Raw genomic sequence first — 14,416 nt, 5'->3', positions numbered from 1 at the left:
TGGCCCACCTTTCGTGAGATGTTCACCACACTATTTATAAAGAATGTTCGTCTTTCAGACATTGAACGTTTCTGTCATCTTAGGCAGAAGACCACCGGTGAGGCTCGAGAAATCATTTCTAGATTTCCACTCACCAAGAGTAGTTTCCATTTAGCGTGGAAAGCATTGTCGAATACCTACGACAATAAGCGTATCCTAGTAAATAGTCACATTAGACGTTTATTCGAAATTCCCTCTTTCAAAAAAGAAACTAGTCATTCTTTGAAAACAATTCAACGTGAAATAAATAGTTGTCTCGCTGCAATGGCCGTCTATGACGTCGCCACGGATCAGTGGGATCCGATTATTGTGTATATGTGTTTGCAGCGCTTGCCAAAATTGACTTTAACTCTGTGGGAGCAAAGCATCAAAAATAAGTCGTTGTTGCCTTTTTGGCCAGACTTAGATGCTTTCCTTATAGAGAGAATAAAAACTTTGCAGTGTATTCAGAGTATATACCAAAATCCGCCCACAGAAAAGTCAAAAATAGTCACTTTTCCTAGTCTCTCGATTAAATCGTTGTCGCCAAAGAATGTTACTCCTTTCAGACCTGCAAAGAAATCGTTAACATCACAGCATGTTTCACCTCATTACTCTTCCACTAGATCGTTGGCATCTAAGCATGTGCGTACATCTAGTTCCATTAGTAAGCCATTGGTACATGAGCCAAAATGTGTTGCTCCATCTCCTTGGCCAAACACTCATTGCCCAATTTGTCCTAACCAAAGTCATATTCTCCGACTTTGTCCACAGTTTATTAAACTTTCGTTTGAGGACAAATTCTCGATTGTTAAAAAGAATAAACATTGTGTCAATTGTCTCTCACTTGGCCACGTAGTTAAACATTGTCGAAGTACCAATAGTTGCAAATCTTGCAATCAACGGCACCACAGCCTTCTCCACCGGCCACAAATTAACAGTTTTGTTGGATCACCTCTGCAAATCTTGAATCTTGCCTGTCTTCACAAACACACATTGTGCAATATAAGAAATCCTCTCCGGCTTTTACTTCAGTCAACAGTCGAGATTCGATGTCCAAACAGACTTTACCTCCGGCATTTACCAAAGTCAAAAGCCGAGGTTCAAAGTTCCGTCCTACTTTTACGAAGGTCAAAAGTCGAGGACCTAAGCCTTCTAAAACGCACCCAATCTGCTTGTAAAAGCCAGTCTCCCAACACCATTGAAGATAATGTGCTTTTGGAAACTGCAGTAGTCAATATTGTTCATGATGGTAAATCGTACACTACTCGAGCAATTGTAGATCCTTCTTCCAAGGCATCAATTGTTAGTAAAAAACTTAAAAATAAACTTGGCATTTTAACTCAATCTGAGACTACTTGTTCTAAAGCTGCTGCACCAAGAGAAGTTTGTTCTCTTCAGTTGTCTTCCCCTAAAAATTCATCTAGAATTGTCAAAACTAAAGCGTTAGTCTTACCTAAAATCAAGGGGAAGTTGTTCTCATCACCATCTTTTTGTAATTTAAAGACTCGAATTCCTAATCTTGATTTAGCGGATTCTTTCGATAATAGCCCAATAGATTTGCTGCTTGGCGCTGACCTATATCCTAAGATACTCGAAGCTGAACCACCCCAAATTGTTTTGGATTCGTTGTTGGCCCAAAAATCTATTTTCGGGTATATCCTTACCGGTTCAGTACCTCCAGCAAATGTTACATAATTTGGCACCCAGTTTTGAAATCGACCAATCAAGAAAATCATTGTATCTTTTAAAATCCAATTTTTGTTGAAATAGTCACTTGCGCTAAACATGAAATAGTAAATCGCATATGTTTATAATTCGTCATATCGCTTTGATAATTTGAAAATCTGCAACTATAGCTCACTTAGGAATCTGAATTTACGTTCTCTCCTAACTTATAACACTTTATGATATAGATTGCTAGACTCTTAGTTCTAGCAAGGGGGCCGGAATGTATAAGTTCGATACGTTCCACCACAACTTTCCAATACTCGTCAATCACGGATGCTGATTGGCACACTGGCATCTCCTCTACAATTCCCTTGGCGGATACCGTAGTGAGCGGATCGCCGCTGGGTATTGGTTGTTGGCGGTAGGCTCACCTTGCTCTCATTGGAAGTAGTTGTAGTTGTAATAATATACAGACATGGGACCCTCTGCGGTCACTCAGAACCTCTGCGTTCACTTGTCTGTATTTGCATATGTATTAGAAATAGACAAGGGATCCTCTGCGATCACTTAGAACCTCTGCGTTCACTTGTCTAGTAGAAACGAAAGAATAAACACACGGCCTCTGTCGCCACTATCACATACCAAAAGGCCTCTGTCGCCACCCCAATTACTGAAGGTAATTTATTGTCGAAAAGAAAGAATCACCAATAAAGCATGAATTTAATGTAGAAATAATACTAATTATTCTTGTGTTTTATTCTTTGCTATTTTCTTTCTTTTGCACATCACACACGCGTATCACCCGCACCTTACCAAACCTCTCACCTACACACCTCTCATAAAATAACTCTGGGGAGTTATCGTTGTTGTTACTGCCGCTGTCGAAGCCATTCTCCCCACTCCCCTGAGTTAAACAGGTTGTCTTCTTATTTGCTTCTAAAATTGTTTCTTATATTCGTATTTATTTTTTTATCGTTTCATTATTTTCAACTTTTTATTGATGCATTATTGTGTATAATAAACTTTCAAACTTTAACGTTCAATTCATTTATTATTTAATAAATAAATGAATTTGGAATACATTCATTGTTTGCGTTGCAAAATTAAAAAAAAAATGAATTTATGAAAACAAATTTGTCTTTGTCTACGAAGTAAACAAAGACGAATAAATAAGTAGTGGACAAAATGCAACGAAGGGATGGAAAAGGACCCGTTGGGAAATTTTATATTAAATAAATTACAATTACTTTGAAACTATACGTGGCCGTCCGCGTTGCAACATTTTGCTATGTTGCAAAATGATGAACATTTTTTTATTTTTTTCCAATTATTTTTTATTTTTTTTTGTTTTATTTTATTTGCAATTGCAGTTGAATATTATATGGGCCCATGGAAACCCGGGACTCGAATAGGTCTGAGACTTCATTTCTTTGTGGTAAATTTCAGGTACTAAACCCATGCTGACCGTTGCAGCCTCATAAACCGGAGGATCGGCTAATAGGAGGCCAGAACAATTTTCTTCTAGACCCACGGACACAATCTCCGAAGAAAAAAAATAATTTGCGTGATATCACTAGATAAGGCGACGGAAAACTGGTAGAACGTTAAGGCTGTACCACCATCGTAGGCCAAAGCGTAGCAACGTGCTGAATGACAAATATTGGCCGATTTGAAACGCAGGGCGGAAGCCCATTGTTTTTGGACTGTTGGGAGTGCCCGATGGACCGGGGTGTGAAGAATTAGAACGAACGGACGGACATTTTGAGGAATTACACTTGTGGAGCATTTTGGGCGGCTTAAGGCGATTGGATGCTCTTGACTATGAAGCGATGGACGTAGTCCGATGTTGCTGGTTGCAGATTTTGCAACAAAGCCGAATGTGGCAATCTCGAACAGAATGCGTTGTCGATAGGCAATTCCCGCAGCATTTATCTAGTACGATTGTTCTGGTGTTGCAATTTACGTGGTTGTGTTTACTTAATTCAGCAAATATTTGGCGTAATATAGTTGCCAATCGAAAACAAGGAAGCAATATGCATTTTAGTTTTTGAACAATTTATGGAAAAAATGGACATTAGTGGTTCTTGAAATCAAAAGTTTTGGTATTATTCCAATGGCCACTTCTCCCTCAGGTGGGATTCATTCTTTCCTTTTGCAAAAGCTAATGTCTTTCAAGTCTTCAGTAGGACATCATGGCCAATTTACAAAATTTGATGATTTGGAAGCAGCTGAAACTGGAAATAATGACGCAACTTCATCGCTCGAATACAAAAATGTAAATCTTGGGAAATATGTATGTTCAATGATGGTGATATGGTAATTGTAGTTTTTTCATAGCATGCTTGGGGGGAGGTAAAGTGAATGCAACCTCTTTTATAAAACTTAGCAGTGCATTAAACAATACATTAAATGCTGGAAAACAAATATAAACAGAAAAGATACTAATCAAAAATACTACTTTACTTTATAGCTTCCTTTTTAATTTTTATTCTAACTTACTCTCCCATAAATAACTGCATACAATATACTTTATTGATAAATGTGGATATTAGTGTGTTATATTGTATTGTCATACAAAATGGTAGGAAAGGCCTGGAGGAGAATAATTCCCTTAAGCATGAAATTCTTTGATGAGTATTATAAAAATCCAATTAGAAAAGTTTGTCAGTTATGACGTGGAGAATATTTTGATAGTCATCACATAATGTACATGGTAAAATCAAGAAGGTAAAGTCATGCAATAATATGTTTTTATGATTAATTTTCTATGTGCATGTATTGTTTCGTATGAATGAATGTTGAAATTTATAATTATATTTACAAATTTTGAGGAAAATAAATACTTTTGTTCCGGAATAATCTGTGGCGTTACATTCATATTTCTCGATTTTCTCATAAATATTTGTATTGTGGAAAGATGTCAAATCAACAAAACAACTTGTAGCATTTGTTATTAGTATATTTGAATTCATAGGACTCTTGCTTCAGAATTGTACATTTCAAATTTAGTCAACCTGGCCTACCTTGTAATGATTGTAAAACGTTTTAGCGCTCAACGAAAAAAATCCGCAATTATGAAATAATAATCATGAAATGTTCCACGATGTTGTTGACAAGGGCGCTCAATAGTAAATTTCTTGTTATAAATTATTCGTACTTCCCATTTTTTCAATTAAATTGTCTCTACAGAATGTTGGGTATTCAGCTTTTTGTATATTGATAATTTAATATTTAGAATTCGTAAAAGGTACAATCCCGTTGGGAAAAAATTGTCTATATAGGTCCCGGTCAATTTCTTTGTAACTAATCGAATATCTTATGTTAGATCCTATCAGTTTGCATTTTATCAGTTGACAAGTCAAATTCTTACGAGTCAAGGTTGGTACCCACTCACAATACCCGACTTTAAAATGGAACTTCATAGAATATTAAATTCCGACTATTTAGAAATTATGGAGGGTATGTTAAGTTTGTCACTCCGTTTGTAGCACATCGAAATATTCATTTTAGACCCACCAAAGTGCAAAATCGAAGAAATAGAGTATTTTGTATACCGTAGTTATTTATTAATGTAAACCAGTAAAGAAAGGTCGAAAGTGGGGCGGTTTCGACTTTAAGATAATTTGCAACACTATGCATATTAAATTAGTAGAGCTACCCGTAACAAATAAACGTTTATAGAGGGAATTTATGTGAAGTAGATCATACCAACTATGATGGTTTTTTGAAGGCATATTATGAGTTTGGACCAGTTATACTTTGAAACTATTTGCGTCTGAATCAGATGAAGATATATAAAATTTATATATTATGTTTAGTTGAACTGGCGATCTGCACTTTCATTTACCACTTCAAGAAGAAGATTAAGCGAGTTGATGGTGATGGGATCTCATCGATTGTCAATTGGTCCATGTCGATGTCATCATCGATAGCGTTGGGCATATTCCCAAGCAGTTAATGCATTGGCAATCCTTTCCAGTACATTTAACAACCTATTCATTCTCTCTGTGTCTAGATCTAAAGAAGAATGTTTACCGGTGCCTCTCGATTGATGGATTTGGCTATCTTGTTTACCGGTGTCTCTCGATTGATGGATTTTGGCTATCTTTCTGTTGGTTTGACGTTTATTTGGGTGTCGAATATTGTTGTTCTGATGTTGTGAATTTCTTTTTTTCGACTTTTTGGTAATGCGGCTTTTTGGTTTTCGATTTTTTAAATTCTCCACCATACATAGTATGGAGGGTATATAAAGTCCGTCATTCCGTTTCTAACTAATCGAAATATTAATTTTGGACAAAACAAACTATATATATATATATATATATATATATATATATATATATATATATATATATATATATATATATATATATATATATATATATATATATATATATATATATATACTTGATCAGCGCAAAATTCTCAGACGATTTTGCCCTGTCTGCCCGTCCTTCTGTTGTAATCACTCTACAGTCAAAACAGTATTAAGATAGGTAGCTAAAATATTGAATAAATCTGTCTTTTGTCTGCAGACAGGTCAAGTTCAAAGATGGACTATATCGGTCCACGATATCGTATAGCCCCCATACAACGGAACCCCCCGGTATTCGGTATTGTGATGATCTTAGCCACATTTTCAATGGAATTGCCTGAAATTCACACAAGGAGTTCCATGTGAGTACTTTATCCCGTAAAAGCGAATTGTCCACGATAATCTGTATTTTGATTATTCTAGCCACATTTTTCAATGGAATTCTCCGAAATTCTAATCATGGAGTTCTTTACTCCTGAAAGAGAATTGTCTCAATATATTTCCCCGTTTTAGTAAATCGCTCATATAACGGTACCCCCAGATATATTCGGTATTATTAAAGTTCAGAGCCGTTACTACAGCCTATAACACTAATTACTTCGTACATATAGCCTGCATATAACGGCCTTCATTTGAGTGTTATTTTTCGACGGAATTTTTTGTTTCTCCCAAATGGTGGAGGTATAAGAAGTTCGGCCCGGCCGGACTTAGCTGCTTTCTTACTTGTTTTTTTATCTAACTTCTTGTTGTTTAGTCTCTTATTGCCGTTGCTTTAAGTTCTGTTGCTTTTTTGTTCGGGTGATGTATATATTGATCAATAATGATCAAAAATAGCGAAAAGCGAAAACAAGAAAAATGAAAAGAGTGCCATTAAAGGTATGACATATTAGTCAGAGTCATATCATGTAAAACATATACACTCCGTTCTACTAACAACTGACTAGAAGTGTATATAATTTAAAAATTAGTCATAGTACCCTTATACACTATCTTTTTGCTTAGAAGCACAGTATTGTGCCGAGCACCGCATATTCTACAAGTACTCGTGCACATGCAAATTGTGGTATAGTGATTTTTTTCCGAGGCAGTTTTTTCTTAAAATCTGGATGAATCTAAAAATATTGCATTAGGAAATTCGTATATGTATGGTGGTTTACATCAAACTTTCCGTCTAAAAAAAGGTAGGTCGCAAAAGCGTAAAATTCCTCACAATAGTTGTCCGATTCTGTAGCAATTGGAACATTGCTGATTTCCTCTTGTTCCCAGAATTTTTTTCATACTGAGCTAATGTCATCGTCTTCTACTAAAGCTAAACAAATTTCATTTGCTTTTATTGGTCCACAGATGTACCATATAAATTGAATTTTAATCTAACATGTTTCCTAATATGTTTTTCTTAATGTCTTCCAATATTATTTTTGTCCTCACCTTCAATCTTATTGCGCAAATGAAACTTTATAATTCATCATGATGCATTGGTGTGAGTCTGAGATGATATCCATAACTTTCGTAGAAGTCTTGAGTGTCACATGGTGAAACTTTAATACAAATCTACGACATATGTTGTACCTGGAGAATAAAAATCTGAACTGTGGAACAATGATAGATTTGTAACAACGCCTCTAGCGTTATTAGTTTGCTTCTGCGCTTTTCAATTTTTAATATTTCGAACAAATCATATTCAAGCGATTCTAATTTTGTTCCTATTAAAGAATCTGATACATTTTTTCTGGGATTTTGAACATTCGTCTAAAAGGTTGTCTTCTTATTTGCTTCTAAAATTGTTTCTTATATTCGTATTTATTTTTTTATCGTTTCATTATTTTCAACTTTTTATTGATGCATTATTGTGTATAATAAACTTTCAAACTTTAACGTTCAATTCATTTCTTATTTAATATATAAATAAATGTATTCCAATTGTTTGCGTTGCAAAATTAAAAAATAATGAATTTATGAAAACAAATTTGTCTTTGTCTACGAAGTAAACAAAGACGAATAAATAAGTAGTGGACAGAATGCAACGAAGGGATGGAAAAGGACCCGTTGGGAAATTTTATATTAAATAAATTACAATTACTTTGAAACTATACGTGGCCGTCCACGTTGCAACATTTTGCTATGTTGCAAAATGATGAACATTTTTTTATTTTTTTCCAATTCTTTTTTATTTTTTTTTTCTTTTATATTATTTGCAATTGCAGTTGAATATTATATGGGCCCATGGAAACCCGGGACTCGAATAGGTCTGAGACTTCATTTCTTTGTGGTAAATTTCAGGTACTAAACCCATGCTGACCGTTGCAGCCTCATAAACCGGAGGATCGGCTAATTGGAGCCCAGAACAATTTTCTTCTAGACCTACGGACACAATCTCCGAAGAAAAAAAATAATTTGCGTGATATCACTAGATAAGGCGACGGAAAACTGGTAGAACGTTAAGGCTGTACCACCATCGTAGGCCAAAGCGTAGCAACGTGCTGAATGACAAATATTGGCCGATTTGAAACGCAGGGCGGAAGCCCACTGTTTTTGGACTGTTGGGAGTGCCCGATGGACCGGGGTGTGAAGAATTAGAACGAACGGACGGACATTTTGAGGAATTACACTTGTGGAGCATTTTGGGCGGCTTAAGGCGATTGGATGCTCTTGACTGTGAAGCGATGGGCGTAGTCCGATGTTGCTGGTTGCAGATTTTGCAACAAAGCCGAATATGGCAATCTCGAACAGCATGCGTTGTCGATAGACAATTCCCGCAGCATTTATCTAGTACGATTGTTCTCAACGCGCAACACTTTGATCTCATTGCAGTCACGTAGATGGACACATATTGTTCGAGTCCCGGTAGTTTCGACAGGATGCCTAAAGGTGTTGTGGGACCACAATAAGAACCGTAGGCCGTTTTAAATTGTCATAACCTGGTAATTCATTTGACGAAAAAGCACAAAGGATATAAATACGAATCGAAAAACTTGGACTATGACGACTATTGGAGCGCAACTAAATTTACAATTGTCCGTCAGATAGTGTCATTTTCCTTGCGAATATCTGCGACTCGTGGGAAGAAAATTTTCATGTCGTATAACGACTAAGTCACCCTTTTGAAGATCGAGTTGCAGAAACTATAATTTGTATCTTTTGTGCAAGTTCTTAAAATACGCATCTATTCACCATAGGCAGATTTAATGAGTGAGAGCTTTAAGTTTCAGCAAGGATTGGGGATCCATTGAGAAAATGCTCTGGTGTCAGTGCTTATATATCTTGAGGGTTGTCATGCATGGGACATAAAGGACATGAATTTAAACAAGCATAGATTCTAGAAAATAGGAGAGTTCTTCAAATGCAAATTTGCTTACGGAAATGGAATTTAAAAAATTCTACGACGGCCTCCCATAGACCACCCATGTGGGGGTGCCACCGGGAATAAATGAAAAAAAAATGTTGCTTCTAGATATATTGCTTTTGTAAAAAAGCAAACAAAAACATAGACGTAATCTTTAGTGATTTTAGCAAAGCAGCTGGTAAACAATTTAAGATCACAGAGACTTTCAAAATCAACTTCAGTAGTGGTGAATGGCCTAGACAATAGTGTTCTCTCAGGAGGGAGAGCAGCCGTTATCTGGGAGAAAAAACGTTTTTTGTCCAAGCAACTTGTTTTATACATGTTTTTTCATTAACTAACCACTATTATTAACTATAATAAGCGATGTGAATCGTGGGATGTTTTTCTCTGTGTAAGACGGGAAAGGTGGTTGCCACAAGCGTCCGTTAAGCCGCCCGTCTATGGACACCACTCTAGCTTTCGAAAGAATTGAAGTTGATTGATAAAATTTTACTCAAATGTATATTATGTCTGCAGGACTTTTGGTATTGAACATAGCCCATGTAGGTCCACGTTTTGGTATAACCCCCATATAACGGAACCTCCTGATATTCGGTATTTTGATGATTTTGGCTACATTATTCACCGGAATTGTTTCAAATGTAGTATTTGAAGAGGTGCAGGTTCACGTCTTCGTACAGCATATAGTAGCACCTCCCTATATTGATGATTTTGGCTACATCATTCACCGATTTTTTTTCAAGTTTCGCATGTGAATATTGTAATGGCTTATGACAAAAGTTGCCTATCTAGGTTCACGCCATCGTTTAGACTCTAATATGACGGCTGCATTTGGTATTTTTAAGATTTAAACAGAATTTTTAACGGATTTTATTTTTTTTTTGAAAATTGCCAAATTCGTTCCAAATGGTGGAGGGTATCCAAAGTTCGGCTCGTCCGAACTTACAGCTTTTTATTTGTCGTATTTAAGATAATCTTATCTGACAAGACAGGTACTCATCTGCAAAGTAATTTAACCGCTTTAATCTCCGAACTTGTAGGGGTCTTCTCATTGTAAATGTGATGAACTCTACGAGCGGGACGTGCGCGGTGGAAAGATCGAAAAATGTAGGAGAGGGCTCGAAGAGTCCTATCTAATAAAGAGGAATCTTCTAAGGGGTCACAATAATTATTGAAGAAACAGGCATACTTCACAGCACATACTTCAATTTCGGTGCAAGCAGAGGAAAATTGGATAAATCCCGTAGTAGAATCAGTCCAACAAAGCGTTTTTTCGGAGTGAAATGTCAAATTGATATAAAATATTTTTCAAAAAATCTCCGCAAAATTCCATGCTAAAAAATTGTCTTTATTCGGGCTACCTTGGTTTTGCTGGTCAGGAGGTGAGTATAAAAGACTCACATAAGCCATTACCATATTTAAATTCGAAACCTGAAATAAACTGTAAATAAAGTAGCTAAAACCATCAAAATACCGTATATATGGAGGTACCGTTATATCGGAGCTATATGAAGACATGGACCTGCATAGACAATTTTCTGTCATAGGCTGTAGCATCCATTACAAACTTCAAATACGACATCTCAAACAATTTCGGTTAGTATTGTACCTAAAATCGTCAAAATACCAAATATAGGGGGGAACTCATATATGGTGCTTAACAAAGAACTGGACCTGTATACACAATTTTCTGTCACAGACTGTAGTTCCCATTACAAACTCTAAGTACGTAATTCGAAACTAATCCGGTGAATAATTACGCTAAAATCACCAAAATACCGAATATTTGAAGGTACCGTTATATGAGGGCTATAAGAAGACGTGGACCTGTGCAGACAATTTTTTGTCACAGGCTGTAGTACCCATTACGAACATCAAATACCAAATTTTATGTACCGTTATATGTTGGCTATATGAAAACGTTTGCCTTCTAGCTCAATTCGTTCGAAAGATAGCGCGATTACAACAGACAGAATGACAGACTTCGCTAAATCGACTTAGAATTGTACAGTGATCAAGAATATATATACTTTGTTGGGTCTGACATGAGTATTTCGTGGTGTTACAAATGGAATGACAAAGTTAATACCCTCCATAGTATGGTGGAGGGTATAAAAACAACAACTGCTCAGGACGGTCTAGACGAAGAGGAAGAACGAGGTGTAAAAGTAGGAGATCGGTTCGTGCCAACACTCGTGAAATGTGAACGATATTTTTTTACTACTTGAAGGTTTGATGTTGTCAATACCTCTAATGTCACGATGACAGATAAGAGCTTTTGGGAAGCCTTTGAAGACATATGAACACTAGTTCATTCAGTTCACACATCATAATTTAATATGACCAAATGCACCCATTTATGCTTCTTTGAAATTTATTCAATCCTAAACTAGTCTCACAGTTTAACACTGGCATGTCAAGTAAAAGTTGAAGTTGGTGTTCACCAAAATACTTTGATTTACATAAGTTTGGTTTAGAGTTTTCCACGTAAGTCCAACGTTTCTGTAAGTAAGTGAAAACAAAAATTTAGAGTGACGGAATTTACACTTCTTATTGTTATTATTTTTGAAATTGCAATGTACTAACGGCAAATGAACGAACCGACGTCTTGGTAATTATTTATCACAACACGGAATCAGTGTACAATACTATTTATTTGTAAACAAATAAAGATGTGTACATACCTGAGTTGCTGCTATTATTCTATTTGAATAAATATATAAAATATTAATGATATGATGATCGTTGATCTAAGTATGTGAGGTGTTGTTGTTCTCTACAAAGTTGTAGATGCCTTTATAAAAAAAAGATTATTAAAATTTTATTTCAATTCAGCCGTGGACTATATATTTAATTATAACTGTTTGTGAAACTATTAAAATCACATTTTTTGTAGGATGTAGGGGTTTGATGCTTTCTGGCCGTGGACCAATGAGCAGTCAACTTAACGAAAAAGCTAATATGTCGCAAAGCGGGGCTTAAAAAGCTACTCGTTACATTTTGTTACTACATTGATTTATTATTATTTATTATTATCTTTGCCAACGACGTAAGCAAAGTCGTATAAATGGGTAGTGGACAAATTTTAAATCATTTTTAATAAATTTTACGTGTGCTACGTTGGGACAATCGTTTACGTGGCACTAACCTGCTCACGTTATCTGAACACTTCCCAAATGATCGATGGTCAGTATGACAGCTGATGTAAACTAATGAATTGTGATAATGACTTCGTCACTATTGTAAAATGGCAGATGATCAAACCAAAGAACAAATGCCAAAATAAAGCAAACAATCAAAGTAATAGTTATCTTAATGAATGTGTTACTTTAAAGAGAGGTAGATACATTAACAACACAAAGCGTACACTGTATTTCAGAATTTATTTCTTTGGAATGGCAGTGTTAGAAAACAAAAATCTCCACTTTCGAGCCCAAATAAAAAAAACAACAACTGTTTGAGCGCGCGAGAATTGGGCTCAATTGGGACTAGTTTTTCTCTCCGTATGAATATGTTCTTCCAGGTATACAACCAGTGATGAAAAAAGATAAATACATAAAACTAAAGGAGCATTAGTTTAAATATAATAAAAATGACCGTTTGTAAGAGAGTTTGTCAACTCGAGTTGACATATTACCTTTTTAGTGCGGCTGGCTCCGTAGCTAACAAAATAGTGTCCATCTACAAAGTCACGATGCACCGAGGTGACTGGAACCGATCCTTCCAGCAAATTTCTAACAGCAATTTCTATATATATATATATATATATATATATATATATATATATATATATATATATATATATATCTATATGTATTTTGGGTATTTGTATGGTGTTGTTACACCTTCTTTATTCCAGTTCTCTCATCAGACTAACTTATTAAGATACTTAAAGCTATGAATAAACTTATAATTATTGTTTTCTACTGCTGACTCTGCGCCTTTTTGTGGAGTATTATATTGCAATACGTTGAATAAATGCTCGTATGTTTGGTGTTGGCTAAGCAATGATGATGAATATAATTGCTGACACTGTGCCTCGTGTGGAGTGTTGCATTGCAATATGTTGGACGAACAATTATTATACTTCGCCATCGTTTGACCAAAGTATTAGGGTGGGACAATGGAGATTGTGTTAACTCCTCCCCTACTTAAGTAAGGGACGTCCTCGGGTCTTTTGTAGCTATCAATGACAGCTTCAATAACATCGCGTTTTACTGTTCGTCTTCGACACAATTTGAATGAAATATTCACGACATCGATGTGTTGTAAGTTTTCAAAATTTAATCTTTGAAGATACGGCAGGCTCAATATCTATTGATGAATCATTTCTTATTTCGTACTAAATGATCTTAATGGGTATTAGAACCTATGGCAAAAAATTACTCATGCCTTCGTATGGGCGCTTTTTAACTGTACGTCCTAATATTCAGTATTTTTATGGTGGGTACATCCAGGTCCACACCTTTGTATATCCACCATATAACGATATTCCTGATATTCGGTATTGATGATTGTGGAAACATTCTTCACCGGAATTGTTTTAAATTTCCCAATTGAAGTTCGTAATGATTACTTTAACGTTTATGCTTATTTATTACAACTTTAACTTCTAACTGAAAAAATAAAAGGTAAATGTACAGAAAGGAATATGGCCCACAGCAAAAGTCGTGAGCCAAACGTAACATTAATGGGTATAAAGTTAATTACATTGTCAATTTATCTTAATCAGATTTGTTAAGCTAATCTGAGCCGAATCAATTGATAATATCGAATTTATTTAATAAAAATTAGATAGTCTTATTTATTTTTAAGAATTTTTTAGTGTGTTGCCAACTGTTATTAAAAGTGAATTTATGGCATTTTTTTGCCGTTTGGTCAGTAAATTAATTACCATTGATACCGCAATGACTAGGTATCCACATAATGTTTAATTGATAAGATTAGCTCTGATATGTTTCGGGTAAAAGTCATTAATGTTTATATTCTTTATAGCTTTCATAGAAGCTAATATTTTTGTACAAATGATATATTCTTCTTTATTCTTTTTAACATAATCAATTGCATAA

The 14,416-nt window shown here is 35.4% G+C and overlaps 1 protein-coding gene across 10 annotated transcripts in view; it reads left to right on the top strand.

Annotated features, from left to right (window-relative positions):
- LOC109613610 (uncharacterized) overlaps positions 1–14,416 on the top strand; it is an 873,804-nt gene that overhangs the window by 6,828 nt on the left and 852,560 nt on the right. Inside the window, exon 1 of one of the 10 annotated variants that reach the window (XM_059126778.1) lies at positions 3,665–3,982. The exons of 8 other annotated variants lie outside the window; for them this stretch is intronic. In XM_059126778.1, the coding sequence (XP_058982761.1) occupies positions 3,803–3,982 (180 nt within the window). In that variant the 5' untranslated portion in view covers positions 3,665–3,802. Of the gene's footprint in view, positions 1–3,664; positions 3,983–14,416 lie in introns of those variants that run through there. One more of the 10 variants, XM_059126780.1, reaches the window with a different exon arrangement.

Source organism: Musca domestica, unplaced genomic scaffold (assembly GCF_030504385.1).
Source record: "Musca domestica strain aabys unplaced genomic scaffold, Musca_domestica.polishedcontigs.V.1.1 4, whole genome shotgun sequence".
Taxonomy (NCBI): Eukaryota; Metazoa; Arthropoda; class Insecta; order Diptera; family Muscidae; genus Musca; species Musca domestica.
The sequence above is the reverse complement of the archived record's forward strand: the minus strand, read 5'-3'. Positions and strand labels throughout refer to the sequence as shown.